This window comes from Carica papaya, chromosome 6 (genome assembly GCF_054855325.1).
Source record: "Carica papaya isolate Zhongbai chromosome 6, ASM5485532v1, whole genome shotgun sequence".
NCBI lineage: Eukaryota > Viridiplantae > Streptophyta > Magnoliopsida > Brassicales > Caricaceae > Carica > Carica papaya.
The window spans coordinates 32,057,819-32,085,764 of NC_142314.1; the positions used below are offsets into that span (position 1 = coordinate 32,057,819).

At 32.6% G+C, this 27,946-nt stretch overlaps 2 protein-coding genes across 4 annotated transcripts in view; both read right to left on the reverse strand.

The window, feature by feature from the left end:
• Nucleotides 1-2,815: 2,815 nt before the first annotated feature.
• On the reverse strand, nt 2,816-4,316 carry LOC110825948 (RING-H2 finger protein ATL52-like). Its single transcript, XM_088223485.1, has one exon. The coding sequence runs from the start codon at nt 4,087-4,089 to the stop codon at nt 2,989-2,991; it is 1,101 nt and encodes a 366-aa protein (XP_088079611.1). The 5' UTR covers nt 4,090-4,316; the 3' UTR covers nt 2,816-2,988.
• Nucleotides 4,317-6,208: 1,892 nt separating this feature from the next.
• Nucleotides 6,209-27,946, reverse strand: part of LOC110825950 (uncharacterized) — a 46,813-nt gene continuing 25,075 nt past the window's right edge. For 2 of the 3 annotated variants that reach the window (XM_088223477.1, XM_088223478.1), the window contains exons 15-20: nt 23,885-23,933; nt 20,571-20,641; nt 13,571-13,690; nt 12,877-12,962; nt 7,156-7,201; nt 6,209-6,689 (exon numbers count right to left, since the gene is read on the reverse strand). In XM_088223477.1, coding sequence (XP_088079603.1) covers nt 6,657-6,689; nt 7,156-7,201; nt 12,877-12,962; nt 13,571-13,690; nt 20,571-20,641; nt 23,885-23,933 — 405 coding nt within the window. In that variant the 3' untranslated portion in view covers nt 6,209-6,656. The remainder of the gene's footprint in view (nt 6,690-7,155; nt 7,202-12,876; nt 12,963-13,570; nt 13,691-20,570; nt 20,642-23,884; nt 23,934-27,946) is intronic. The other variant, XM_088223479.1, reaches the window with a different exon arrangement.

A 27,946-nucleotide genomic window follows, 5' to 3' on the forward strand; every position in this document is an offset into this window, starting at 1 on the left:
GATTGCTCTCTTGATCAAAGGAATAATAAAATGCAGCACGAGCTTATTCGATAGACATATCAAATGCAGTTTGGCGTAAAGAACTTCATGACTAGAAAAGGGTTTTAACATTTTAGAAAATCATAAACAGGTTAAGTTTTCTTGTTAGTTTTAACTCATGAATTTTTTGTTTGCATGGTTATCCTTTGAGCATTTTACTTATGATTTCGGCTACAACTTATGCTGTTGTTTTACTATGTGATTGAATGGAGTCTTTTTTTTTTTTTTCTTCATTAGTTCTTTAATACAATCTGCTGGGGATATTATCACAGAGGTATTAAATTGCTTCTTACCTTGAATGGTTATTCTTTTTTCTATTATTGTTGATCTGTTAAGTGCATAAGTAATTGGGTACCAGCTTTATTTTGTTGGATACTTATGATTTAATGAGATTTGTTCATAAGATCCTGTTAATGGGAAGCCATTCTTGTTTTTGAGTTTATTTCCACCTTTATTTTCTTTGAATAACTTTTCTCTCTCAAGTTCCAAAATTATTCAAGCAATAAGAGATGCATGATTTGATCCTTGACTTTGTGTCTAAATCGGTATGAATATTAACTCATACTTCTTCACTCATAGTTGTGTTTTTCATTTTTATGGTTATATTCTTACTGTGGGATGTATTAATAAGCCTTCATTTTGTTTCTATTGCCACCTCTTTGCCAGGACATCCATAGTTTGTGTGTAAAATACACTAGTGAGAAGTACTTGGAATTGGCATATATTAGCTCAAACTGCCCGGCGAACATAATTCTATATGATTTACTCTGTGAACTTAGGGAACGACATCGATGAATTTCAAACTTTTGCCTTTAGAGTTTTTTTAATGTTCACTTTTACTTCAACATTTTTTGAAGAAAATTTCATTTGGATGCAAATTTTTATACTCAATTAGTTAGTATGCTTATTTGGGTTATTTAGCATAAGACATAATGAGTAGATTAGCTAGAGAAACCCTAATAATTTCAGTTGCTAAGGTTAACCTACTTGTGAGTCTTCCATGACTGAAAAAGCGTAAAGTAAGTTCATCGGTAAAGCTGTGAAACTACTGAACCATTAGAATATTTGTTGGCGAAAATATTCTTTTTCTTTCGAAAAAAATATTCTCATTTTGATCGATCATTATACACAATATGGGTGTGTGCTTCTGTGAGCCGACTTCTATGAAGATTTGTATTATTTCAAAGACTTCTCAATAGAGATTGAAAATCAGAAAGGAAAAAAAAAAGAATTGTACACACAGGTAATGGATGGGAATTATTAACAACATGTTCGTAAGTCAATTACAATAAGACATGACTATAGGATATTACGGAAAAGATTTTCTAAAAAATTATTATTTGTATTCTAACACAACTCTCCATTTTCTATTGAACAAAGGAAGAAGCAATAATGAATAACTACACTTTGAGAAACACAATATTTTATATAAAGAATTTCGACATAACAAAGTAGAAAAATTATAAAATATAAAATCTGTTCAAAAATCACTACTATCGTCAAAAGAGGGTATTAAATACAAAATTCCAGAAATTACAGTAAGTACATATTTTCAAGAGAGACTGACTTATATAGGATTTGCAATCAACATCTCCGCTATTTAGAATTGAGTGTTCCCTCTTTCTATTCTCTAAATCTAAGCCTGCTCAGACCGCAAAGATCATCAATTTGAAATTTCCGAAAGGACTGCACAAAATTCTTCTTTTTTATTTCCCATTTTGCTTAACATTTTCCCACTCTTTTCAACCCTAAAAATTGAGCCAGCTACTGATTGGATCAGCTTCATTTGTAAAACCATATACTTTATATGTTTATTTTTTTTTGTGTCAAATTGAAGTTGCAATCCGTTGAAAATATAATTGACCTTTTAGCTCAATAATTGTCTCTAAAGGAACTGCAAATGCAATCTATCTTATGCACATATATACGTATCTAATCCACAGAGCAAGAATCGATGTCAAGGAACTTATGAGAAAGTTGTCTAGAGAAGTTAAAATAAAGGGTAACTTGAAGTTTCTGTTTTGACTTGTGATTGCACAGGCCAACTTCTACATATTCTCATTGACAGGCAATGACTCTCTCTTGACTTTAAACTAATTCTTTCTTTTTCTTTTTTCTTTTTTGCTCTGCCTTTCTTAGGCTCATCATGTGCTCATACCTCTCTTGATGATGAAGAACTGTTGAAGCAATGAGAACACTTTCTTTCATCATTTCTCTTTCCCCCCCTTCTTTTTTGCCTTTTTATTAGCTGGCTTCGATTAAGAGTTTTCCAACTCTAAATTGCACTACCATTAGCATAAAATCACTTTAATCAAAAGCGATTAAAGTTTGTTTAACATCTCTTTTATTGGGTGCTTAATTATTGTTTAGTGTAATTTCCATTGAAGAATTCACTTTACCAGTTTGGATGAACATATTCCCATCAATTGGTACTTTAGTATGTTATGCAAATCGACGCACCTACACTTACAAGAATCATCCATGTCAACGCTTGTTGGTTGGATTAATTTGATAAAATTAATTGCGCGCATTTGGACAAAAATAAGATTAAATATAGTTCATGGTCAAATTAAGAGATTTACTCTATTATTTTGAGCATCTCTTCATTTTTTTAAAACACATAAATAAATTACATTAAAGAATCCTTAAACCATCTGAATTACATGATATTAGTTATTTTTTTCTGACTTGAGAAGTCAAGGTCTGTCCCTTATGAAAGGCCGTAGTTTCTTATCAAGAAAATGAAACTCTGAAGGCAATTAAATTGAGAGTTGAGTCACATAATGAACATAAATTAAATTTAATGAAAGACACTAATGACAGGCTCATATTCAGTTCAGCTGTCAAATTTCTATGATCTAAAATCTCTAACCTGGGTTTTTGTACTGTATTTAATCGAACAAACTTCACAGATTTTGTTTTTTATACACAGTGGAATTATTATCAATTTCACTCTGGTAGTATAGAATTCCTTCCTCTATCATACCTTGTGAACATGAATCTCCCTGTTGAAAATGATCTCTTCATTGCTACAGGCATCCTTTTCATAACCATATTATTCACAGAAAGTAATTCTTCATCAGCAGATTGTTTAGAGGATCCAGTTCCTGCTGAAACTACCTTTTGAATTTCGATTTTGGACTCTTCATTGTCGGTGTCTTCACTGGCACGTAATATATCAGCAATCGAAACACGATCTTGACACAGAGAAGAATTCAACGAGACTGATCTCCTAATTGGCTGAATCCCATTTTCTTCAACTTCTTCCACATTTACTACACTACCAGGAGCTTGATTTGGTGTCTTTGGCCTCTCACGACTGGGAACAAAACCGGCAGTGGGAGCGACAGCAGTGTCTTCACAGACGCCCATTTCGAGATCCTGAATCACCAAAACAGAATCATTTCTACGTTGGTATTGCAGTGCAGATACAGCAACACCACGGTGGATAGTTTCCTCTGCGGGAGGATGATGATTAGGCCCGGAAATCGTGTTGGCCGGAGCAATATTAGCACGGCAAAGAGGACAACTAGAGTGAGACGTTAACCAGGTATCAATGCAGGTAACATGGAAAGCGTGATTGCATTTTGGCAACAGCCTAAGGCTCTCATTTTCTTCAAACTCACTCAGACAAACAGAACAGTCTGTGCCGTCAACCAGTCCATCACCTTTCTTGTACTTACAGACTGTGATGGATTTGATCAAGGCCTCATCTAGTCCAGCAGATGAGCCTCCCTGCCACGAATCGCCGCCAGTTTCATTGCGATTTTCGTTGAGGTCAATGATGTAGTTTTGAGATCCTGAGCGGCTGCAAAACTTGGAGACGATGGTGTAGTAAGTGACCAAAATGAAAGCACTAGCCAATATACCAATAACTGCTATAATGAGAGGAGAGAAATCAGTAGTGGAATCATCTCCAAGAGTGAGAGGAGGTGGAGGAGGGAAAATTATATAGCACCATTGAGGACAATAGATACTGCAAATTCCTTGTGAACAATCTCTGTAGTTATCATATGGTGCCCATTGAGTTGGATTACCAACAGAACCCATCTGAAATCTGATCTGAAAAACAGAAAATTTGTGTTGGGTGTTTCTTGTTTTTTGGCCCAAAAGAAGAGAAACAGAGAGATGGGTTAAAGAAAAAGAAAGGAGCTTTGATGGAAAGAAAAGCAAAGTAATGGAGATAGAGAGTTGAAGTGTCTCTCTCACTCTTCCTTATCTCTTGCTAGATTACTTTATTCCTTTTGGCTCTTTGTTTGTTCACTGCAGATTGTTGACTAATTTCTTTTTAAGACCTCCAGTACTTATTAAACAGTCTTCTTTTTTTTTTTTTTTTTTTTTTTTAAGTACCGTCTAAGCTTTTAATTGTTTGGTGAGATGTAGGTAAATTACTCCTCCTCTGTTCTCCTACGTGAAAAACTACCTTATCACCAACCCGCTCTACCAATCCCCTCCCGCCATCTTACGTTAGCGAAAGAGAAAATAAAAACTATTACATAATCACAGGACCGCATATAATTTACAACATTTTCGTTTCTACTTTTGTGTTAAATATATATATATATATATATATACATACATACATACATGACCCGATAGAAAAATTTAAACGCTATTGTACTCGGAACGCGAAGAAATTTCGTTAGTATTCACAAGTGTAAGTATTTTAGATGTGGGATGTGGCGGAATCCTATTGGGTAGCCAGTAAATTGGTTGATAGGAAGATTGATATTTTGCACATGATGGATCCAAGATTTCCAAACAAATGATTTCACCCACACGTACAAAAAGACAAAAAAAGAAAAGGGTTGTTCTTGTAACGTACGCAAATGAATTGAAAGGTTTCCGCTTTATTTCAACACATGAAATGATGAGTATGCCATCTAGATATGAACAAGTTAAGTTTTATGGCTAATTTTTATATGCAAACACTGTGATGAGATATAATTATTAAAGAAATAATATCTATATTCTTAATATAATATATGTACTACATTAGAGACGTATAATATATATTCTGGAGCCTATACCCTCTTAGAAATTAATAAAAATACTCACCAACCGAATAAAAAATTATTGGAGTTGTGAAATAGAGTTCGGATGGTTGACCTTCGTTAATTAATCACAAATAAGAAATTCTTAATCCAATAATTGAGACTATTGGATTATATTTAATTTTAATTAGAACGATTACAATATTACACAACAAATTAGAGTAATTAGTAATAGATAAAATAATAGTAATAATTAAATATAATTAGTTTATTTTAAATATTTATCATAAATTATAAAAACAAAATTAATTTTAATTCAGAAGTTCTTCTAGAACGCTTAATAATTTTTTAATAAATGAATGCTTCTATAATATATATATGGAAAATAAACACTGTTTTAAGAGTTCGTCATCAATTTGTGGCTCATATTAACAGCTTAAGAAAGACAGTTATCGCCATTTTTTTTGTTGGGAATTTTATGAGAATAAAATATTAAAAATAATTTAATTATTATTAAATATTTTTTTATCTGAATATATCATAATTTATTAAAATTAAATTAAATTTAATCATCAGTATATTAATAAATTAAAAATTATAGATCAGACAAAATTAATCTATAACACGTTAATAGCATAAAAAAATTTATATTTTCAATAAAATATAAATTTATGACCTTTAGATAAATTACAAATATCTTAAAAATTAAACCACTATGTTGTTAGTGGTATGAATATCCTTCAATTGTAATTTATTCAAGGATGCTTGTAAACTATATTAACAAAGAAACAGAAAAATATTATTAAGATACAAGTGATTAACAGTGGAATAGAATCCTGGAAATATTGATTGAAGAGATTATAATGAAAAAAAAATATATATATATATATATATATATTTCAAAGTACTTCCAATAAGCAGCGGATAACTGGCTTTTATTTACTTTAAATAATAAATCATTAGGATCATATATATATATATATGTATATATAATATTTATATGCATGAAATATCAAATAGTTAAAGTTAATAAGAATGATCCCATGTACAAATAAATTTAGTCAGCAAAAAGAATAAACAAACATACAATAAGAAATAAGGTAGCCAAGACCTCCAACTCATCCAATCATTTTTACACTAGTAAAAGTAAATATTTTATACTCTGCAAAGTAAACTGAAGCTTTAAAAAGTATTTCCAGCCTTTATTTAGCATTATAGAATATGCTTTCATAGATTTCCATCATCAGAAATTCACAGTAAACTCTCAATAAATTGGATACCACAACATAGTGAAGGCAAACGAGAAGTAACCATTTTTGTCTTTAAATGAAGATTATTAAGCAGTTCTTGAAAAATGACAACTGACATGGCGCAGTTTATTTCCTTATTACCTGCCAGTTAACAATGGTGATGCATGCCTAGCAAATAGCACTGAGATGCTAATTCATAGTTCCCACAACAGATGCAACAATTCCAAGAATGGTTTTCTTTCAGTAAATTAAAACCTATTAACTATAATGCATTTCTTTTAGGTCACATTCTAGCACAGATCAATATTTGACTATAAACTGTACTGTACTGTACCGTACCACACTGGCTTGAAAAAAGTGGGGGGTTTATTCTTTATGCTCTTCCTTTTCTCTTGTCATCCAATGCCTGCTCCAATATATCAGATTCCAGAAGTATGGTCAGAATATAATCCAATATACTATATTGGGAAAAAAATGCATTCCACTCAAAAGTGAGTGTTTTTTTTTAATGGAAAACACAAGTTTTTCTTTTCCTGGTGTAAGAGTGCCCCGCATGAATATTTCTACGGAGAGGTCACTACTGCTTTGATTTATAAATATATAATTCTATACAATACTAAACAGACATCTTTCGACCAGTAATGCCCAAAATGAAAATTTGAGTTACAAGAAAAAACTTTCATGCGCACATGGCATATATTGAACTTGGAAAAATATATCTAGAAATCACCTTTCAAACCCTAAATAGGTAATTGAAATCACTAAAAGCAAGCATACAAATTTTTTAAGGTATGCAATGACTATTTGCAAGTACGAGGCTCCTAAACAATGAAAACACCAGATATATTCATGTGCAGAGAAGAAGAGGATACCTTGCTTTGGAACATTCTCATTGTCAACACAAGGGTATCCCGCATTCTAGAAAAATCAATACCATCATATATTAGAAAGCATCTAACAAATAAATACTCAGAAAAGCAAACATCTGATGAAGGGGTTAAGATTCCCCTTCATCATTATTGGAAAAAAAATGACAACAACCTACAAAAAAGGAGAATATATTTATGTTAAGATACATATATATATATATATATATCAAATAGTTAACGTTCAGAATATAGTTAATACATATATATTAAATAGTTAACTAATGACAGCCACCTTCAAATGCTTAAGCTAGTAGGAGAGGTTACAACTTCAATATTTATTCTACTTGGCCTAAAGTAGGAACAAATACAAGCCTATCGAACTTGAGGTAAAAGTTCATTTTAGTTTTAAAGAAAAAAAAAACGGACATCCAAAGTTTGAAACTCCAACCTAAAATATGACTTTAATACCATGTGGAAATAATTTAGTTAGTTGACCACTTGTTGAACATACACATACATTACAAAAACAAAAAAGAAACTTTATTAAATAAAGAGACAGATTACAAAAGAAACATATAAGAAACTGAAGACAAAATAGTTACCCCATCCCTTTGCAATGTAAGCAATCCCAAAAGAAACTGTGGATTTTTTCGAAGAGAATTATTCTCTCTCCAATCATATGTGGCAGTTGAAGTTTTAGCTTAAAAATTCAAACATTTTGTTCCAACCAAATGACCTACAATTCAACAAAGATAGTTCTCCCCACTACAAAAATCTTATGCTCCTTGATCCTTCCAGTACTATGCAAATTAGAAAAGATAAATTGCCGGGTTAGAGGGACACGCATTACCTAACACATGGAGCAATTACTTTCTGAACTCTAGAAGCAAAAGTATTTTGTAGGGGGATAAGGCTCTCTGACTCCTTCAAATTTGAGATATAAAATTTACAAAATTTCTCATTCAACAACTCTTATCTTAAAACAAAACTTACACCTCAAAAAACATATAGGATGAAATGTTGATATGGTTATTAGGGTGATAGGTGAGAAAGTCGAAAAAAAGATTTACATTAATATACACTTGAACACTCAGGACTTCAAATTTTGCAATCAGATCTTGGGGTTGGACAAAACCATAAGGGATGTTTACCAAGGACATTAGACCCATCGTCTTCCATTCATTAAGGTGTGAAAAGAAATCAATAAACAAATTCAATGACACTTGGCAATCTAAATGATTCAGAAAAGAAGAAACAAGGACAATTTCCAGATAAAGTCTGTAGTGGTTGGAGAAACGAGAAGCATGGGACAAATCTCCCACCCATTTATCCTCCATAAAAGAAAAGGAACCATTACCAACACCGAAAAAATAAGAAAGAGTAAAAGAAACCATAAACCTGTGAGATTAATTTGCAAAGACTTCTAAAGTTGATGTTAGATTTGGCTTTTTAGTATTACAACTTTATTATTCACATTCTAATAATATATAATCAATATGCTCACAAAGGCTTAATGAAGAATCTTGGTCGAAGATTAGAAAGTTTTCTAGTGATTGGACTTGTTGAAGTTAAATGAATTCTGTTCTCAATTTTGCTTTGAGCAATCTCAGGACAAGCAGGCTAAAGGGAATTGTTTAATTTCAATGAACCAAGAAAGCGGAAGGGACCAGTTGCAAACTGTTACAGGTGAAAGAGAGGATGATTTACTGGTCTAATCTGTCATCAAAAGGATCCAGAGAAGACACAAATTAGATGCTGCACCACTTCTCCACAAAGTAGAAGCTGAATCAGCTTCAGCTCTAATTCAAGTTCTCACTAGACTCTAGGCTAGATATCCTAATGAGGTAATTCTCCACAGGATTCCTCTTAGCATAGTATTTAATTCTACGTGAGTATTTTATTTGACATTGATTCAGAATTTAAGCTTTGGATTCAGTTAGGAACTTATTCCTTGGTTGTAGGACTCACCACTCCCTATAAATAATTATGTATTCTTGAATCAACATAATCAATAATTAGTTCTACAAATTAGAGTATTTCTAGATATCATGTCTTCACTTTAATGAGCACCTGCGCTATAGGTCATCAAGGCCATAAAATCAATCAAACAGTTCACACTGCTGTTGCTGGATTTCTCTCAAACTAGACCATGGCCAGATATCAGACTTGGAACCGCAAGAAAATGGTAGCAGAGCAATTTGACTAGTGAAATTATAGAGTGGATGTTTATTATTATTATGCAAATATTTTCTAATTAAGGTAAAACCCTAAATTAACAATATGTATTTCTAGTTTCCTTTTTTTTTTAGAAACAACATAAACGTGTATAAATATATGAAGGAGTAAACAGTAATACACACTGAAAAACCTCATTCTTCATTCAGATTTGTTTCTCCCTCTCTCTTTCTCTGCTTCTCTCTGATTTGGGACAACGAATTAGAACATGCTTATGCCCATTGATGCTGAAATTCTGACATCTTGCTTCTTTCTCCTTTGAATTACTACTCATGATCGCTTTTTGCCCAATCTTTCTGTGTTTTTCGAAGTACGATTTCCTAGGCTTCATGCAACTGCTTTTTAACAGAGAGGAGAAACTGCTCTGGCATATCCTAAGGTTTTGTGTGACTGTGGGTTCCGGTAGAGAAACATGACGTTCCAAGAAGTTTCTAGTGGAGCCCGAACTACTGTGTCCATTGCACCTAGTTGTCTGGAGTAGAGAAGCACGAGAACCACAGCTGGATGACTGGAGCATAGGAGAGCAATGTGACCTTACCTACACCAAGGTGGCTGCACTTTTTGTGATGTGAGCACAGGTTCCGCATCATTTTGTCTCGAAGGAGAGAGATGGTCGTGAGAAGTCCGGGGCCCACAGTTTTTTGTGTGCCTGAGGAAGAGATGATGCTGTGAAATACCTTCCAAGTGAGAGACACAATCTGATGGTGTGAAATATGTTCAAAGAGAGAAGTTTTCTTTTTTTTTTTTTAATTAAATTCCTCAATAAACGGTTGAAGATAAAAAGTGTTGGTAGGATTGGCTTATTCTTGTTCGCACATTATTCTTGTAAAGGTAGATGGAACCAACTGTTTTGCTTGGTCAAGATACTGCCTTTTGTCTATCCTGTGGATTGGAAGGATATGTTACAAGAGATGAGCCTAAAACCAACTGACAGAGACCCTATGCTCAACTGGTGGTAATAACGAAAACTCACTCATCATGTCTACGGTAATTAACTAAATGCAGCTACATATTTTCCATGGATATTTATTGCTCAGTGCTGCCCATAAGATTCGGAGTGTCCTTTCCCAAACTTATTCTCAACTTGGCAATGACGTGCCAATTTATAAGTTAAGAAATATGATATATGCGACCAAGCAAGGAGAACGAATATTGGGCAACACATTTGCAGAATTGAGTGGGTTGGGCAAGAACTAGACTACTACCAAGACTTTTAATCAACTTGTCCTGATGAGCCTCAGAGTTCCAAGAGTTGCTGGAAGCTTAATAGCCGACCAACCTGAGATCGTGAAGGTAGGCACAATGGTATGGCGGGCCACAAGCAAATTTTTCTGAGGCTATAGGAATACTAATAACTGGGAAAACATTAATAACCTAAGCTGTTATTTGTCTAAGTTTAATTCTCATACAACAACTGATGCAACTTCCAACTTTGACAATCAGGTGTGGCCTTTCTTACTAATCTTAAAATTAAAATAAGATTCAAGGTCTTCACGACAAGCTCGTCAGAACTATTTAATACCTATACTTCATTTTCAGGAAACAATAAAGTTTGTGTCATAGACGGATCTTTATCCCCTATCACCAACACACGTTCCATTACTTGCGCATCTTCCATTAGTACAATCACAAATGATCTTAACTGTAATTTTGTCCTTCTTATTGTGCTTTTGAAGAGCTGAACAGAAAAAGCTATTGGCTGTAGAAGACTACAACATGGCCTTCATGTATCAGTGGAGAAGTAACTCCTCATTGTTTTCTTAAAACAACCAAGCCATGATAGGTGTATCTGTTATTGATAACTGTTATAGACGTATTTGTAGGGCATAAATATGGAAGACAAAACAATGACTAAATAGTTGAAATAAATATTAGATTTCTAAATAATTAGAATTATAATTAGTATTAGATTCATAAATAATATATAGTTTTCCGTTAGTATTCAAGATAATGAACTGTAATATATTTTTATAAAATAGGTCACTCTCGTAATAAGAACAAAAATGTTAACCATTTGTTAGAAGACGATTTTATTGCTAACCACCCAGTGACAAGACCCTGGTCTCGGAATAATAACAATAACCAACAAGTCATCCAACTACATCAGCAATTAGGTAATCCGTCCTCTTTTTCTGTAGAAAAACTTTATTGTATTATGTTTAAAACCTGTAAAACTTCATGACCCTTTTGCTATCTTTAAGACTGGAAGGATTGCTTACAGGCTGGCCTTACCTGAAAAAGCTCGTAGCCGTCCAGTATTGAAAGTATTATCCTTGAAGAAATTCCAGGTACCGCAGTGGTGGAGCCTTCATTGCCACCAGTCCACCTTGGTGAAATTCTCTCTCTTTCTCAAGCCATATTAGAGATACAAATCCTGACTAGGAAACAAAGGGTTTTCTCCTGTAGATGCCTCTTGGAAAGATTCAACTGATCTGCCCCAGAAGTAACCTTGGTTGCTTGAGGACAAGCACCTTAAGAGGGTAGGGAGTAATGTTACGGCTGCACGAGAGGACCGGTTTCATGGTCTAGTCTATCATCAAGGCATCAACAGAAGACAAGTCAGAAGCTGCACTGATTCTCCATAAAGTAGAAGCTGAGTCAGCTTTCAGCTGCTGATTCGCGCTCTCACTAGGACTGTAGGCTAGTCAGATGTATAAGGAAATTCTTGACAGGATCCTTTTAGCGTAGTGTTTGATTTTGCATGAGTATTTTATGTTACGTTGGTTAGGATTTTAGGCTAGGGATTCAGTTAGGATAGATATTCCCAGATTAGGAGCTATGACTCCAACAGAAAATTATAATATTCTTGAACAAAGACATCGGAGAATTAATTCTACAAATTAGAGTATTCTCAAGAAATTGTGTGTTCTTTCTAACCAGCCGAAACAATGGGCTGTCAAGGGTGTAAATAGACCAAGTTGGCTGCATGCCAACTGCAAGAATTCCCTGTAACCTGACCCGTAAACAGATCTCAGACTCAAGACCATAACATAAACAAAGGGTAGAATAACAATAAATAGAAAATATAGGCAGACATAAAAGGATCCTAACTGCCATATTTTTAGATCACATTTTCTAGCCTATTCAGCTTATTCGGCACAAAACGCTAAATCCTATTTTATCACCATATGCTGTTCAATGCTTTTAATTAGTTGTAGGAATTGGAAAACAAGACTATAAATAAAGACCAAAAGAACATAAGCCTCAAGAACATGCTAAGAAGAATATACTCCTCTTGCACAATCAAGATGCAACAACTGACAGTCTTGATCTGGAAAGAAGGTTTACTCCAAGGAATTAGTCAAAAGGAGAAAGAAAGAGATTCTTCTCTGTGATCAATTGATTAGAAAAGAAAACTATCAAAAGCATAAAGCCAAATCTGGAGTTTCAGGATGAGGTCAGCTTGCAGCCTAAGAGGAGCAGGCAAGTCCTATAAAACCCTATTACATGATTTTAATTTTCTAGCATATTCAGAAAAGAGGGAATTACCGCACATTGCGTGTACTAAAAGGATGAGAAGATCCATTAGCACATATCAGAACAAACTGTGTCGAAAGCCCACAAGGAATTTTAATCTGCATCATCAATAAGATCAAGAAACATAGACACTGAAATCTTCAGATGGAACTTTTCACAAGTTCAAAAAGAAATGAAAAATAGTAGCATCTAGAATCAACGTAATGCTTATAAAATATGTGTATGTGTATGTAACTCCTATTACAAGATAATCACTAAAGCACTTTCCTTAACATAAAAAAGGAGTTGGTTCAATTGTAGAATTATGATTACATTCTGCATATCAAGCTATTAACATCTAGAAGTAGAGTGATGATGGAATAAATTTGAAAGAAACGGCCAATAATGTAATGCCTCATGAAAAATCTTAATTTCAATCTATAAAACAAATGTAATGCAGAATTATTTTTTAATCACAAGGTTAGTGGGCAAAGTTTTGACTATGAATCAAACACTTTATAAGAACTAAAATATTTATCATTGCCAGTAATGTTTATTTTATTGACCTTATTTGAATACACTGTCAAATTCCTTAGGAAACAAAAAATAAAACTATAGTTTGTCTTTTGCAAATAAAAAAAGAATGCAGTATTTTAAATTCATTAAACATGATTGCGTCACTGTGCATTGAAAAACAATAAATTTCCAGTAAAGAACAAAGACATACTGATAATTCCTTCGAAAATTTCTCTGTAATGACAATTGCTTCTGTGCTATTGATCTTAATTTGGTAACTGGACCGTTTCAAAATTAGAGTTACGGGCTCCCAATTATCAGAAGAATCTGTCTGTAAAGAAATTATGATAAACATTACTTTACGTGTTTTCTTAGAAAAACCATGTCACATGATATTAAATGCTGCATAACAGGTAACCAATACTACTAATAATAAAATAGTAATAATAATAATAAGTTTCATACAAAAGAACTACTGTAGAGAAATAGAAATACAATTGGGGAGCACTGGGTATCTTCTTTGAAGAAAGAGAACAAAGACAAAAGAAAAGAAAAAGTTGGATTAAACTGCAATTACAATAGATGGCACTCTTTGCGAATAAACAAAAATAAATCTTTGAAATACCTATGTGCCTTTACCCAAAAAGATGCTGACAAAGACATCTTATCGCAGAAAAAAAAATGATATTTGTGATCTCTGAAAATCCATGCATTTCTCTACAATGAAATCACCACAACCCAACAAGTAGCCCCATGCAGCAACATCTTAACATCCTTTCTCCTATCAACACCAAGATAGGAGTAAGAATAACAAAAATAGTTATTAACCTTAAGCCAGTACATTCTAGATGGAGTTGACTAAATCCAATAAGGGTTAGGCAAATGTACCGTGGATTGATATTTGGCAAGAATAGGATGTATGTATGTTTTATTGAATATCACAACCCAATATATATAAGTTTTTTAGAATAAAAAAATAAATAAATTATTAATTACATTAATTATATATGATGTATTTTACTCTAATGTCCTTTAACCAAATTATATATTCTCTTTAACACTCCTCCCAAGTTGGAGAATACATATTATTTCTTCCCATCTTGCCAATGATAGTCCAGAATGTTGGATTACTCAGACCTTTAGTTAACACAACTACAAACTGTAAACTGATCGGTATCTATGAAGTACATATTAAACCACTATCTAAATTTTCTTTATTAAAGTGTCTATCAACCTCAATATGTTACACCGGGCTATGGGTAATACTTATAGTTGATTTATTGTCATGATATAATCGTATGATACTCTCTCCTTTGATTTTTAAATTTTTTTAAAATTTTCTTCAGTTATAATAATTCACATATACCTTAAATCATTGTTCGAAATTCTGATTTTACACTCGACTTTGCAACCATACGTTATTTCTTACTCCTCCAAATAACCAAGTTAGCCCCAAGGAAACTACACTAATCTGTGGTAAATCTTCTGTTCACCACTAACTCTGCATAGTTTTCATTCTTATAAGTTTGTAAAAGCAACTTGTCATTCTTTTTGAACATGAACCCTTTCCCAAGTAATCCTTTTACATAATACAATACTCTGTACGCTCCTTGTAAATGTACTTCTTTGAGGTTGTGCATAAATTAACTTATAAAACTTATTGCATAGGCGATGTCTGGCCTTATATGAGATAGATATATCAATCTTCCAACCAATTTGTGATACATCACCTAATCCATTAATGCATTCTCTTCTGCCAATCCTAGTTTATGACTCGGATAATTAGGAGTATTAGATGACTTACATATTAGCTTGCTTACATCTCATAACAAGCCATGAATGCATTTCTACTAGGAGATAAATATCCTAAATTTTGAACAAGTGACTACAATTCTAAGAAAGTACTTTAACTTACCTATCTCCTTAATTTCAAATTCATAGTCAAGCATTACTTGAGCATCATTTTTTTCTCATCATCTTTTGTTAGAATAATGTCATCAACTTTACTACAAGAACTATAACTCCCCATGTCTAGAGTGCATGATAAACAAAGTGTAGTCTTCCTAAATCTACTTGTATTCTAAACTTGTCATCACCCTTACAAATCTGTCAAACCATACTTTACATGATTGCTTGAATGCATGGAGTGTCTCCTTTTTTAACGAAATTTACGTGGTCCTATCTTCTTGTCAAATCCTAGTGAAATTTCTACATAAATTTATTCTTGTACATCTTAATACAAGAATATATTCTTCACATTGAATTATCGCAGTTGTCAATCAAAGTAAGCAGTTAAGAATAACAAGATCCACATTGTGTTCATATTAACTAGTGGTGTGAATGTCTCTTGATAATTTATCTCACTAGGTTTAAATATAGTTTTTGCTACTAATCCTACTTTATACCTCTTGAATGTCCCATTTGCTTTATATTTTATTGTAAGCACCTACTTGCAACCCACAGACTTCTTTTATTTGGGTAAGTCCACCACTTCCCATGCCTAGTTCTTCTCTAGTGCCTGCATTTCAACATACATAACATTGTTCTATTTCTTCCAATTTAATGTCTTCGATATAGTTTTAAAGATAGGCTCGATATTCAGATTTGTAAAAAAAATTTTATCGAACTGTGAATATTTATCAACTAAAACAAACTGAGATATAATAAAGATGACGTTTAATGCATTTTCTAGTTCCCTTACAAATTGCAGTTGGTATATCATTATAAAACTATGTAGAGTTTTCAAGACTTACCTCAGTTTCAAAATTCGTGTCGGATTCTTGAATCTGTTTTGGCTTAGAACTCATATTCTTTCTCCTTATATACACCTAAGTAAACTTGGGTTTAGGTATAATTTTTTGAGTGGGTGGTAGTTGAGATCAGTTAAGAACTTGATATCTTTATATTATAATATAAACTCCCCTTAAATATAAGATTAAGAAAAATATGAGTGTTCTTCAACAAAGATGACATCCACAGGTACATAAAACTTTTGTATAAGCGGATGGTAACATCTATACCCCTTTTGAGAAGATGAGTACTCATAAACACACACTTTAAGGCTCTGAGATCAACTTTCCCTTGTTGGGGTGAATGAATGTAGACAAAAGTTACACGCCCAAATACTCACAGAACTAGATGGTTTATGATACTTACTTTTAGGTAAAATTTGGAGAGGATTTCTAGAGAACTTTTGAGATCTAGAACACTAAAGTTAAGCAGTTAATAATACATGTGGCTGTAAGGACTGTTTCATCCCAATATTGTTTTGGAACATGATTCTAGAATAAAAAAGGTCTAGTGGTTGTAAGAAGGTGACAATTCTAACGTTATGCTAATATGTCTTATTATGCAGTGTGCACGCATGATGATTTATGAATAATCTTTTCTTGGTGGAAAAAGAATAAAAATGTGTAACTAAAAAATTCTTTTGCATTTCAATGCGAAACTGTTTTATGTGGGTTCCAAATTGAGTTTTAATCATGTTGCAAAATTATGGTATTATGCGGTTAACATTGAATTTGAATGTTAGTAGGAAAAAACATGTAACCCAACTTAAATCATCAATAAATGACATAAATTATCAAGACTCGAAAATATTGAGAACATTGATGGTCCCCAAACATTATTACGAATCAAAGAAAATTGAAACATACTTATTTTATTGCTAAGAGAAAATTGTACATGCTTATATTTGCAAACTCGCATACATCATAATGCAAATTTCCATAATAAGAATTTTCAAATAACAACAGAAACATAACCTTTTGGAGAAAGATGGATGACCGAGTTTTTTGTGGTACAACCAACATTTGTAGGTAGAGTTGGTAGATATAACATAGATAGATCCACTAACTACATCTAAATAGTATAACCCGTTTTTAGTCTCATCACGTCTAATCATCTTTTCCAGGTTTTGATATTGAAAGTCACAATAAGAAGAAAACGATATTACTTTGCAATTCAAATCTCATGATAATTTGGTGACTGAAGTTTGTACAGAATTTAAGAACATGTAACACATTTTCCATAATTAAGGTAGGACCCAGCTTGTTTATTGCTCTTGTCAGCAGCAGTGTTTAGAGAACCATCTGTGGGGACAATTTTCTTACTATTGTGGCATTAAACATAACTATGAAAATATTTAGAAGTATTAGTCATATAATCAGTGGCCGCAGAGTCTTTTACCCATAAGTTTTCAAATAGTTTAGCTGAGACATTTAAACCATGTGAGAAAGAAAGTATACTTGAGTGTGGGACTTCTATGGAGTATTCCTCTTTCAGGTTGGCAACATGGGTTTGCCTGTGGGACTTCTATGGAGTATTCTCGTATCCCCATTCCTTACTTAAGGCATTAAGCTTGCTATTGGAGTTTTCAAAATTTGTATTTAGTATGTCTAGACTTGTCGCAAAATATATATAAAATATTATCTCAATTGTTGGCACTAGGCTCTGCATTTCTGCTCTGATTAGTTCTTTTGTCTGTTGGCGTGGGTTGGAACCTTTTGAGATTAGTGCTAAGCTATCAGTGGCCTAGGAATCTAACATGACCCCTCTCTTGCTCTCTTCTGCAGATACAGTAGCAGTTACCTCATTTAGTGACGACATTTTGTCTTTGCCCAGAATCTAATAGGTACAATTTTAATCTACAAACTACTTGAAACGGGTTGCATCCTTGCTACAGTACATGGTAAGGTTGCCGCACTGATCCAATTCATACCACCACCCTTTTGTTAGAATATACAGTAACTAACTTGTTTTCTTACTTTGTGAACCATGTCTTGACATTTACATCACAAATCTGGGATGCATCTTTGACTTTAGAATAAGTTTTTCCAATTGAATCTCATACTTCTTTTGTTGTAAACAAGAACATGACAGTTTTATTTATCTCTGGCAACTTAGAATTCTGTAGCCACACCATAATCATTGAGTCTTCCACATTCCATGTATCAAAAGTGTCTCTTGACTTTGATCAAGTGCCCAGGAGGCGACTGGCTTTCCTTTTCCCTTGAGTGTTATCCGAATTGATTGTGACTAACTGAAATAGACCTTCTCAGTGAAGTAATAAGCAGCCTGAATTGGCTTAAATTCGTTATTTTTTTGGGTAGAAGTTCCTATGTGAGAATTTGTTTTAGTACTTAGGAATGTAACCCTGACATGGTTTAAGAGTGTTAGGGCAATTAAGGAAAGATATAAAAATCATGGGAATGATGTCACCGACTGGATGAAAGGAAGTATAGCTGACAGAGGCTGGCTGATCGTGCTGGACAAAATCACTATGCAAGGGGTGGCTGAGCAAGGAGGTGGCGCGCAATTCGACAGAGGTAGCACATGGGTTTGGCGGCTGGGCAGCACAGAGCAAGGAGAGTCGCAGATGGTTGTGCATGTTGCTGTTGTGTGTGTTGGAGGATCTGATGTTGGTGATGAAGGTCGGCTCTGGTGCTGGAGATCAGTATGTGGTGGACCGACGGCTCATCTGTGGTGGCTAGCAATGAAGGCTGGCCTCTTAGGATTTTTGTGGCTTATTTCAACAATAAAGACCAATTAGTGTTTGTAAAGGAGACCTAGAGTTCTCTCTGTAAATCTCTGTTATCATATCAAGAATGGTTGTTTGTATGTTTTATTAAATATCACAGCTCTATATACACAGATTTTATAAAATAGAAAATAAAATAGACTGTTAATTATATTAATTACATAGGGTGTATTTTACCCTAATACCCTTTAACCTAAGTATATATTCTCTTTAACAATATTTTAGGAGGTAAAATATTTCTGCTCTAATATAATTAACTTACAGTAGAAATTTATGACTAGCCAATGAAACTAACATTGCTTTTGGTTCAAATTTCAATTTTATTGAATACAAATGAGAACACAACATAAATCGATAGAATTTGAATGAAAATGGTGTTTTAATTTCAAGTTTATGTCTAATTCCAGTTAGGTATTTTTTGTGATTCCTTCCGTAGAGAATGAAAATACAAATCTATGATTGTGTAATTAAAGATATAAATAAAGTTGATTCAATTATGCATTCAGTATATAAGTTATGACTAACTTCTATGCACCAAATAATTGAGATATAGGACAAACTTTGGGAAAGATGGATTTGTTTTTTTGAAAAAATTGGGAAAGATGGATTTGTATTTTCATCATTTGGATGATTCTCTTACATATTTCAGCTACTTCAACAATCTATCTTCTTGAAATTTCATCTAAATTCTTAATATTTATTTTCTATTTAGTCTAATAATATCTCAATAATTAATGGAGAATAATTGACTAGGAAGATTTATAAGATCCTTGGTATAATTAGTTTACTTTTGTATAAGATCTCCTCATACTATAAGTAGGAGACCTTATAATGTGATAAAATTATAAGAGAATATTAAAACCAAAATATTTTTTCACTGTTTTTCTCTCAATCTATATGCCTATATATGTAGGTCTCAACCCTAGAAAGATGAATGAAGTGTGGCTGCAAGTGCTATCAAGATAGTTGTTGTAGGAAGCTTCAACGCTGGATTGAAAACTTTGGGAATAATGCAAGCTCCTTCATGTCAAAAGTTTCTACCTCAGTAATTTTTATTCCCCATGTGTCCAAGGTACCTTCAAGCATATCACTAATAATGAATCAGTATAAATCAGAGAGAACTTCACTGAACAAAGACTGCTTAAGCCGAGCATTTGGCTTTTCATCTAATGATGTCGATCATCCTTCCCTTTTCGACCCGTAGCAAGTTTCCTCTTGCTTTTTCATGAAGATGCTAGCTATCAAAAGAAACATTTTTCTTTAAACTTTTCTATAATTTAGGGAGCCACAATGTGATTATGGAGTATACTTTCATGTATGAACTAGGAGAAAAACTCTCTTTTAAACAATATCATTCTGCATTTATCTGTTATGATTTAGAAAAAATTTTATATCTGCTAGCTGATAAGGGTGCAGGTTTATTACCCATTTCATTGCAGCATCCAGAGCAAATATAAACTAAGGCAAACCAAGGATTCATCTAGTTTCTTCCTAATTTGTGTGTAAGCCTCTATTTATAAATGAATTCATTAAGCAATATTCTTGTTCAGAAAAACAGAAAACATTTTGGTTTCTAGATAAATTGCATCTACTTCAAAATTTAAAGAAGAAAAAAATTAACAAGGATGGAAAAATAAACAAAATTCATAAGTCAATAAAAGTCAAAACCTACCAGCAACTGGAGACTAAACATGGCTTGCCCTTGGGAAATATGCGTATCAATCTCCATTTGCATATCTGGGTCTGTAAAACTGCTTGTCAGAAAGCTAGGACAATTCAAGAGCTGAAAGTTCAAAGAATTTTTAGAAAATATTGGCAAATTTATATGCCTACCAAAAGCTATCTGCTTTCATGCTGCTATATGATGGTATAATTAAAAAGAAAAAAACAAAGAAATTGATATTTGAGAGCAAGGACCATCTCAAGCATTCAGCAGGCATAGCTCAAATCTTTTTTCGGAAAGAAAAAGGATAAGAAATATATAAAGAAGGCACCATGGGGGATAGTTTTCAATCAGTCAAGACACCAATGAGTCCACCCAGATGATGGACATAAATAAGAAGACAACCCTTAAATAAAAAATTGGCATGGTTCAAAGTTATTATGTATATAACAATTATACGAGTGATATCAATTGGAGCACTAGTACAGGATTTAAAATATGTTCATACTGAACCATATATCATTAGTATTTTACCTTTTTCATTGATAAAATAAGCTGCAATATATAGCCAACCAATAAGACTTTGTATCTCATAATGAAACTCATTTCTACTATATAGCCAACCAACTTAAACCACACTACTGGACATTAGTCACCCCTCACAATCAGCTATTAATCATGGTAGGCTAATTACTAATAATGGGCAAATTGCCTTTCAACTCTTCCAGTCATGGTTGACTACTTCAACTCATTTAGGCTTAACTACAATCTTTAGTTTCATGTTTAAGTAGATTTTAAGTAGTACAGGAAGTAGAATCTTTTAGCTTTCATGTTTAATAATTTTTCTTCTTAGTTGTAACTAACACCTATATAAAGGTTAGAAACTATAATAAAGAAAATAAATGGGGATTAGTTTAAGAATTTATAGAAACTATAATAAAGAAAATAAATGGGGATGAATTTAAGAATTTATTTTCTCTTTGCTATGGTTTTATTCCTTATTATCTTTTTCAACATTCATTTCTCCGATATTCTCTCTAACCCTTCCTACTCATTAAACTTCTCCCTACATTTCTTCATCTTATTCTGTAAGTTGACTATAACCCTTTCCAAAGGGGGGAGGTTAGCACTTATCAAAATCACTTTCACCAATTTCCTTATTTATTTTTTATCAGCAGTGACTATTCATGTTAAAGTTGCTAAGAAATTTGAAAATGTTCAATGTCGCTTTTTGTGGAGGGATGATGAGTAGAGCAAAAAATATCATTAATTAAGTGGGAGGAAATGAAGAAACCAGTTAACATGGGTGGTTTGAGTCTCCGGTCTATGGTGGATCTGAATAGGGCCTTACAGGGGAAGTGGTTGTAGAGATATTTATCAGAGGAGGGGAGGTTGTGGATTCGCATCATTGAAGCGAGGTGGGGGGCATTTGTTGGGATTGGGAGTGGTAAGGAGGTGGTTAGGCATCATGGTGTGGGACCCTAGAGGAAGATCGGTTTGGGGCGTTCTCACTTACTTGATTGTACTTAGTGGAAACTCAGGAGGGGAAATATCATTAGTTTTTGGGAGGATGAGTGAATTGGGAGGGAAAAACTTAGAGAGTAATTCCCAAGAATTACCCTTTAAAAATAAGGAAAAATGTGGTGATAGAGGATGTATTCAGATGGGTAGATGGGAGGAGTGGTTGAAACTTGCATTTGACTAGAAACCTCAATGATTGGGAGGTCGATGAGTTTGCTTCTTTAGTTACTGGCCGATGTACACCTGAAAACTACTAAGGACAAGGCTGAGTGAAAATTAAAGAAAGACAGTGTCTTATAGTTAAGTCCTTTTATGATTAATTGGCCAACAAAGATGGGCACGGCATGGGGTCTCTGGCTTTACAAATTTGGAAAGTGAACACGCCTCCGAGGAAAACTTTTTTCGCTTGGGAAGCTGTTCGGGAATGTATTCTTACTATAGACAAGCTGATGAGAATGGGACACATTATGCTTAATGGATGTTATTTATGCAAGGATGCGGTAGAATCTTACAATCATCTTCTTCTTTGGTGTCCAGTGACTTATAGCATATGGTATATGGTTTACGGTTTATTGGGTATCGATTGGATTATTGGGAGTTCTGTCAAGTATGAGCTTTGGGCGAGGGATGGGGTTTGTAAGAAGTTGAGAATTGTAAATCCAATACAATTAACTACATTTTGGGCGGTTTGGAAAGAAAGAAACAACAGAGCATTTGATGAATATGTGGAGGATTTGAGCAGGATTAGAGACAGGTGGATACATTCTTTTGGAACTCTAATTCTACGCTATGATTTATATGGGTGGGACGATTTTAGGAAAGTTTTTTATGCTTTAACCAATAAGTAAATACCTTGTACAGGGGCGACACCGACTTGGTGTCTTATACTTCAATATACATTCTTTTTATCTCAAAAAAAAAATTTTGTAATTTCCTTTTACTTCTCTTTATTGTTCTGTTTCTCACATAAATTTTCTCCTTTTCTAACCTATCCGCCAGACAAGTTGATTTAACTGCTGCATCACCTCAGAACCTTCAAAAGGCTCCACCATTAGGTATTATGAAATTAACAAAGATGCTTCTATTTTCAGGTCTCAGCCCAGTGCGTCTCGTGTGTGGTTTCTAGAAAGTCGAGTGGACAAGTCATGTTCTCAAGCCTCCAAAATCCAAACACATCTAACAGTTCTTATTGCTGAAGGCCTTGCAACCTAACACAAACTGTCATCGGCTTCTACTTTTGGTCACAATGCTTTCGTTATTAAAAGCGACGTTGCGGGTGGTCATATCAACATCGCAATCCCGTTTCGTGGATCTTAGGAGTTCTCTCTTATTTCAGATAACATGAGTCATCCTATTTTGCTTCTGCACAGTTCTCGTGTTCCTGGGAGGAAATTAGGTTACCCATGCTTTGGCATACGATGCTCAATCTAATTTAGATGAGTTCATTTAGAAGAAGCACCTAAAGGTACTGCTTCTCTACTCCTGCTTAATGTTTCTCGGTTATATATCTAAGATATTTCCATCTTTGTTCTCCAGAAAAGAAAACCAACAGGTTCAAAAGATTTACATGTAAACATTTATGTCCACCTCACACAAACATGAACCTGAATGCAATGCACAAAAATACATAAATCTACGAAGATGATGTTGATCGAGCAACTAGAATTAATTAGTAAACTAGTAGCCCCTCAAAATTAATTATCAAACTTATGTAATAATTCCTCTACCCCAAAAAGAATAATTAAAAGATTTTCTCTGAAGATTTTCAGCCCTGATACACATCTTGGCATATAAATACTTACCACATTTTATTTTGTTCTGATCATTAGCAAAAAGTCTCACCAGTTCTCCCTGGAACATAAACAATTTTACAAAGTAAATAAGAGAATATTCTCATGTCAATTAATAAGGAAGAGGATAACGTTTGAAAAAAAGTTGAAATCTGATTTAACATGAAAGCATTATGGTAACTAAGCTCTCGAAAATGAAATGAGGTTCATAATCAAGTTCGTTAGTACGAGTAGGGTAAATATACACAGAAATCTACTAATACAGCCAAATGTATCTATATAGTAACAAAACAATGTATCTGTATACAGTAACAAAGCAATGGAAATTTAATGTATCTATATAATTTATAGTAACATGAATCCTTGCCATAATCTCATTAGTCTCATTTGCGAGATAGATAAATTATTCTCTTTTTAAATAAAATACAAGTCATATCAAAACCACCTAACAGTTAAAATACAAAAAAATGTTGGAACACAAAACGTTATCAAGACTTTGTTTGGGAATGGGGAAGAGAATGTCAAGGAATGGAATGGCACAGAACCGAGGAAGCGAGCGAAATGAATTAAATGACAACATATTTTTCTTTTGGATAAAATAGTAATAAAAATAAAGGGTCAAATATTTTACACTGTTTGGATAGGAGGTAAAAGAGAAGACAACAAGAAAATCTTAAAGTGTAAAAGACAATCTTTATTTGGAAAAAAAAAAAAGAGAAGAGTAATGAACAAAATATGATTAATTTAGCCAAAACAAGATGCTTTATTTCAGTCTCTTTTCTATTCTATCCATTCTTCCCTAATTTGAAGGAAAAGAATATTAGGCCATTGAAGAGTAACAAGGATCAAATTTTCACCCTCAAGATGTTTCCACTCCTTTAATGACTGACTTCCCAAACAAAGTTAAAAATTTTACACCTTCCATTATCTCATCATCCCCAGAACATATCACAAGGCAAAATTAATGGATCTTCAAGATAAAATGCAACAATTATGTCTTCTCTATAAAAAAGATAAAAAGTAACTACTCATCTAGTATAAATTTATTCGAGATTAGGCCAAATTAACTGTCAACAAAATAAAATTGCTAGTTTATGTGCTTCATATAATCTAGTATTTTTTATATTTAATACATATATATATATATGCACACAAATATGTATATATATATATATATGTATATATAACTTTTGAGTGAAAATGTTTGTCACATATTGCAGGGTTGGTGAAGGCCGAACTCCTTGCTTGGGAGGGACTTACTGCTAAAAACAAGTTTTACAGACTAATCCCGCTAACAATCTTCTGAATTGTATGGAAAGAAAGAAATAATAGAGTTTTTTAGGGTATTGAGGTGAATTTTGCTAATATCAAGGACAGATGATTACACTATTTTGGTTCTATTATTTTAGAACACAACCTTGATAGTTTGAAAGATTTTCGTTTCATTGTAAATATTCTTACTAATCTGTAAATCTCTCACATTTTATACACGGACGGCGCTCCCTTCGTGCCTATATTAATACATTCCACACTTTTATTTAAAAGAAAAACATATCATTAATCATATAAATTATTTTCTATAAAAAATAAATATTATGACAAATACGATAAATTAAATTTTGAGCAAATTACTGTTTTGATCCCTTAATCACAGATGATGCTACAATTAGATCCCAATTGATATTCTTCTTACAATTTTGGCACTAAACTTAAAGAATTGTTCCAAAGCATGACTTTTTAATGAAATTGTGAAAAATTGACAAAAATTCTTTCTAGTTTCCCATATATTTTTCTTATGTTTCTGTGGAGTCAGAAAGTTATAGTAACTGAGGACTAATTTTAATAAATTTAATGGTAAACGGCAATAAATTTACTTATTTCAACAATACATATTATAATAATAAAATTTTGAAAAGAAAAGACGTATACATGAACTAATCTTAATTCACTTCTGATAGAAGTTTTATTCCTCTCAGTTATTGTTTTATGTAATCCAAAAAGATAGGAAGAGCTTCTAATGTTTTCATAAAATTATGTTTTGAAATATTTTTGTATATTCAATTACTAAATTGTAAAAAAAGAAAAAGTTAAAGACATAGCCACTACTTCGGAAACTAAAGTGATAATTTACCATTAAATTTTTATGCTTTACCCTATCATTGTTATTAAATAAATTAAGTACCCATATTAAAATTTTGTTCTAACGAATTTGAAAAAAAAATATTATTTTTTATGATATCTATATCGTTAAATGTGATTTAGAGAGAAACTGAATTTCTTGCATATTGAGAATGAGTATACATATAGTTATATTTAGTTGTTAGACAGAGAAAAGATAGAGAATAATTATAATAAATAAAATCTTCATAAGAGTGAGATTCTCTAACTAGTATTTCATAACTTTAGCAATATTAATTTCCCAATATTTAGACAGAAGATTAATGGAGTTTTTAACATATCTCTCAAGCTGGTGAATAAGAATTTTTTATTCCCAACTTGGAGATAAACCCACAGAATGTCACAATATTGAGTTACTTTATCAGCATATCTGCAAGTTGACCATTAATTGAGATATATAGAGTACAAATCAATTAATATCCAACTTTCCTTAATAAAGTGTTTATCAACTTCAATCGTATTTGATTCTATTGCATTCCTTAGGATTATGAGAAATTTAAATAGTTGATTTGTTGTTATAAATCTAATTCTAGCAACTATTTGAAGAAGATCTCTCTAACATGTGATTGCCTAATTAATAATTTCAATATAGAAACAATTAAGTCAAAAACCTATTTCATTTATTTGTCATCGTAAAGAATATTAGTACTATATTCTAGTTAGCTCACATATGCAATAAACAAATTCAAGTTTCACATTGATATTCGAATACTTGAGAAATTGATCACCAACCAACGACGAAGTGGACCTCTCATTGCCTTAGTTGACTCCTGCTATAGTTTCCAGAGAAAGAACCTTAACTTAGCCCAAAGACAAAGTTCACTTATCCAACGAGGAAGGTTAGTAAATGCTACGGAATTCAAAATCAAATAACGTGATCAAAAACCCCACATATACTTTAGTGTTCAAAATCTTTAAACTCTCAACAAACCCTCCCTACTTGACCTACATTTAACACATGAATGTCAATCAAAATAATCGAGATGATGATTTAAATTGATTAAATGCTATAAGATGAAATCTTGATAAGTGAAATCAATTCAAAAAGGATTGATAAAGAGCCATAAAAATTTATCTTAATAAGTTAAATCAATTCTCACTCAACAAAAAGGTTAAAAAAAAACTTCACTAGTTAAAAAATAAAAACTCATAATTTTATTATTTTGAAACTTGAATGAATACAACTAGGAATTGAAAATATATTTACAAAATAGGTCATGTGCATTACATTAAAATAAATTTCCTAAATTAATTGTATAAATTACAAGAAAATTAAATTTTGTCTTAAATGAGAAAATAATGAAAATTAAAAATACTTTGACTAGAATAGGTTAGATAGGATATTCTTTTTAAATGATAATATTTTAATTAATTGTGGAGGAATTAGATAAAGTAAATATGGTCAATTAAGACTGGTCATTAAAGAAGCAAAGAGGTCACCGATATCTTTTCTATACCATGGGATTCATTTCTTTAAGGAATGAGATTTGATTTTCTCTTCCTTTAAAATATCATATGGTTTATGAAGAAGTCTCCTCTCTTGGCTGATTCTCCCTTTTTTTTCCCTTTCCTTGCTGACATCATCCTCTCCCTCTTCAAAAACAACTCATTCTCGAATCAGATACTTCTTATGTAAAGATTTCACTAATTCTACTTTTTTTGAGAAAATTTTATCGGCTAGTACATTGTATAAGGTCATTGCAAAAATCTGTAAGGAATGATTAGTAAAAAAATAACACTTTCTCATATGTTTCACCTATGTTTTACTCAACCTCATTCCTTCAAGTTGAATGTCAAAATCAAATTTCCTTAAATCAATATAACTCAGTTTTGTTTATGACTTTAAATAATCCTAGAATAGCAAGTGTCAAAATAATTCTAAAAATAACAGTTAAA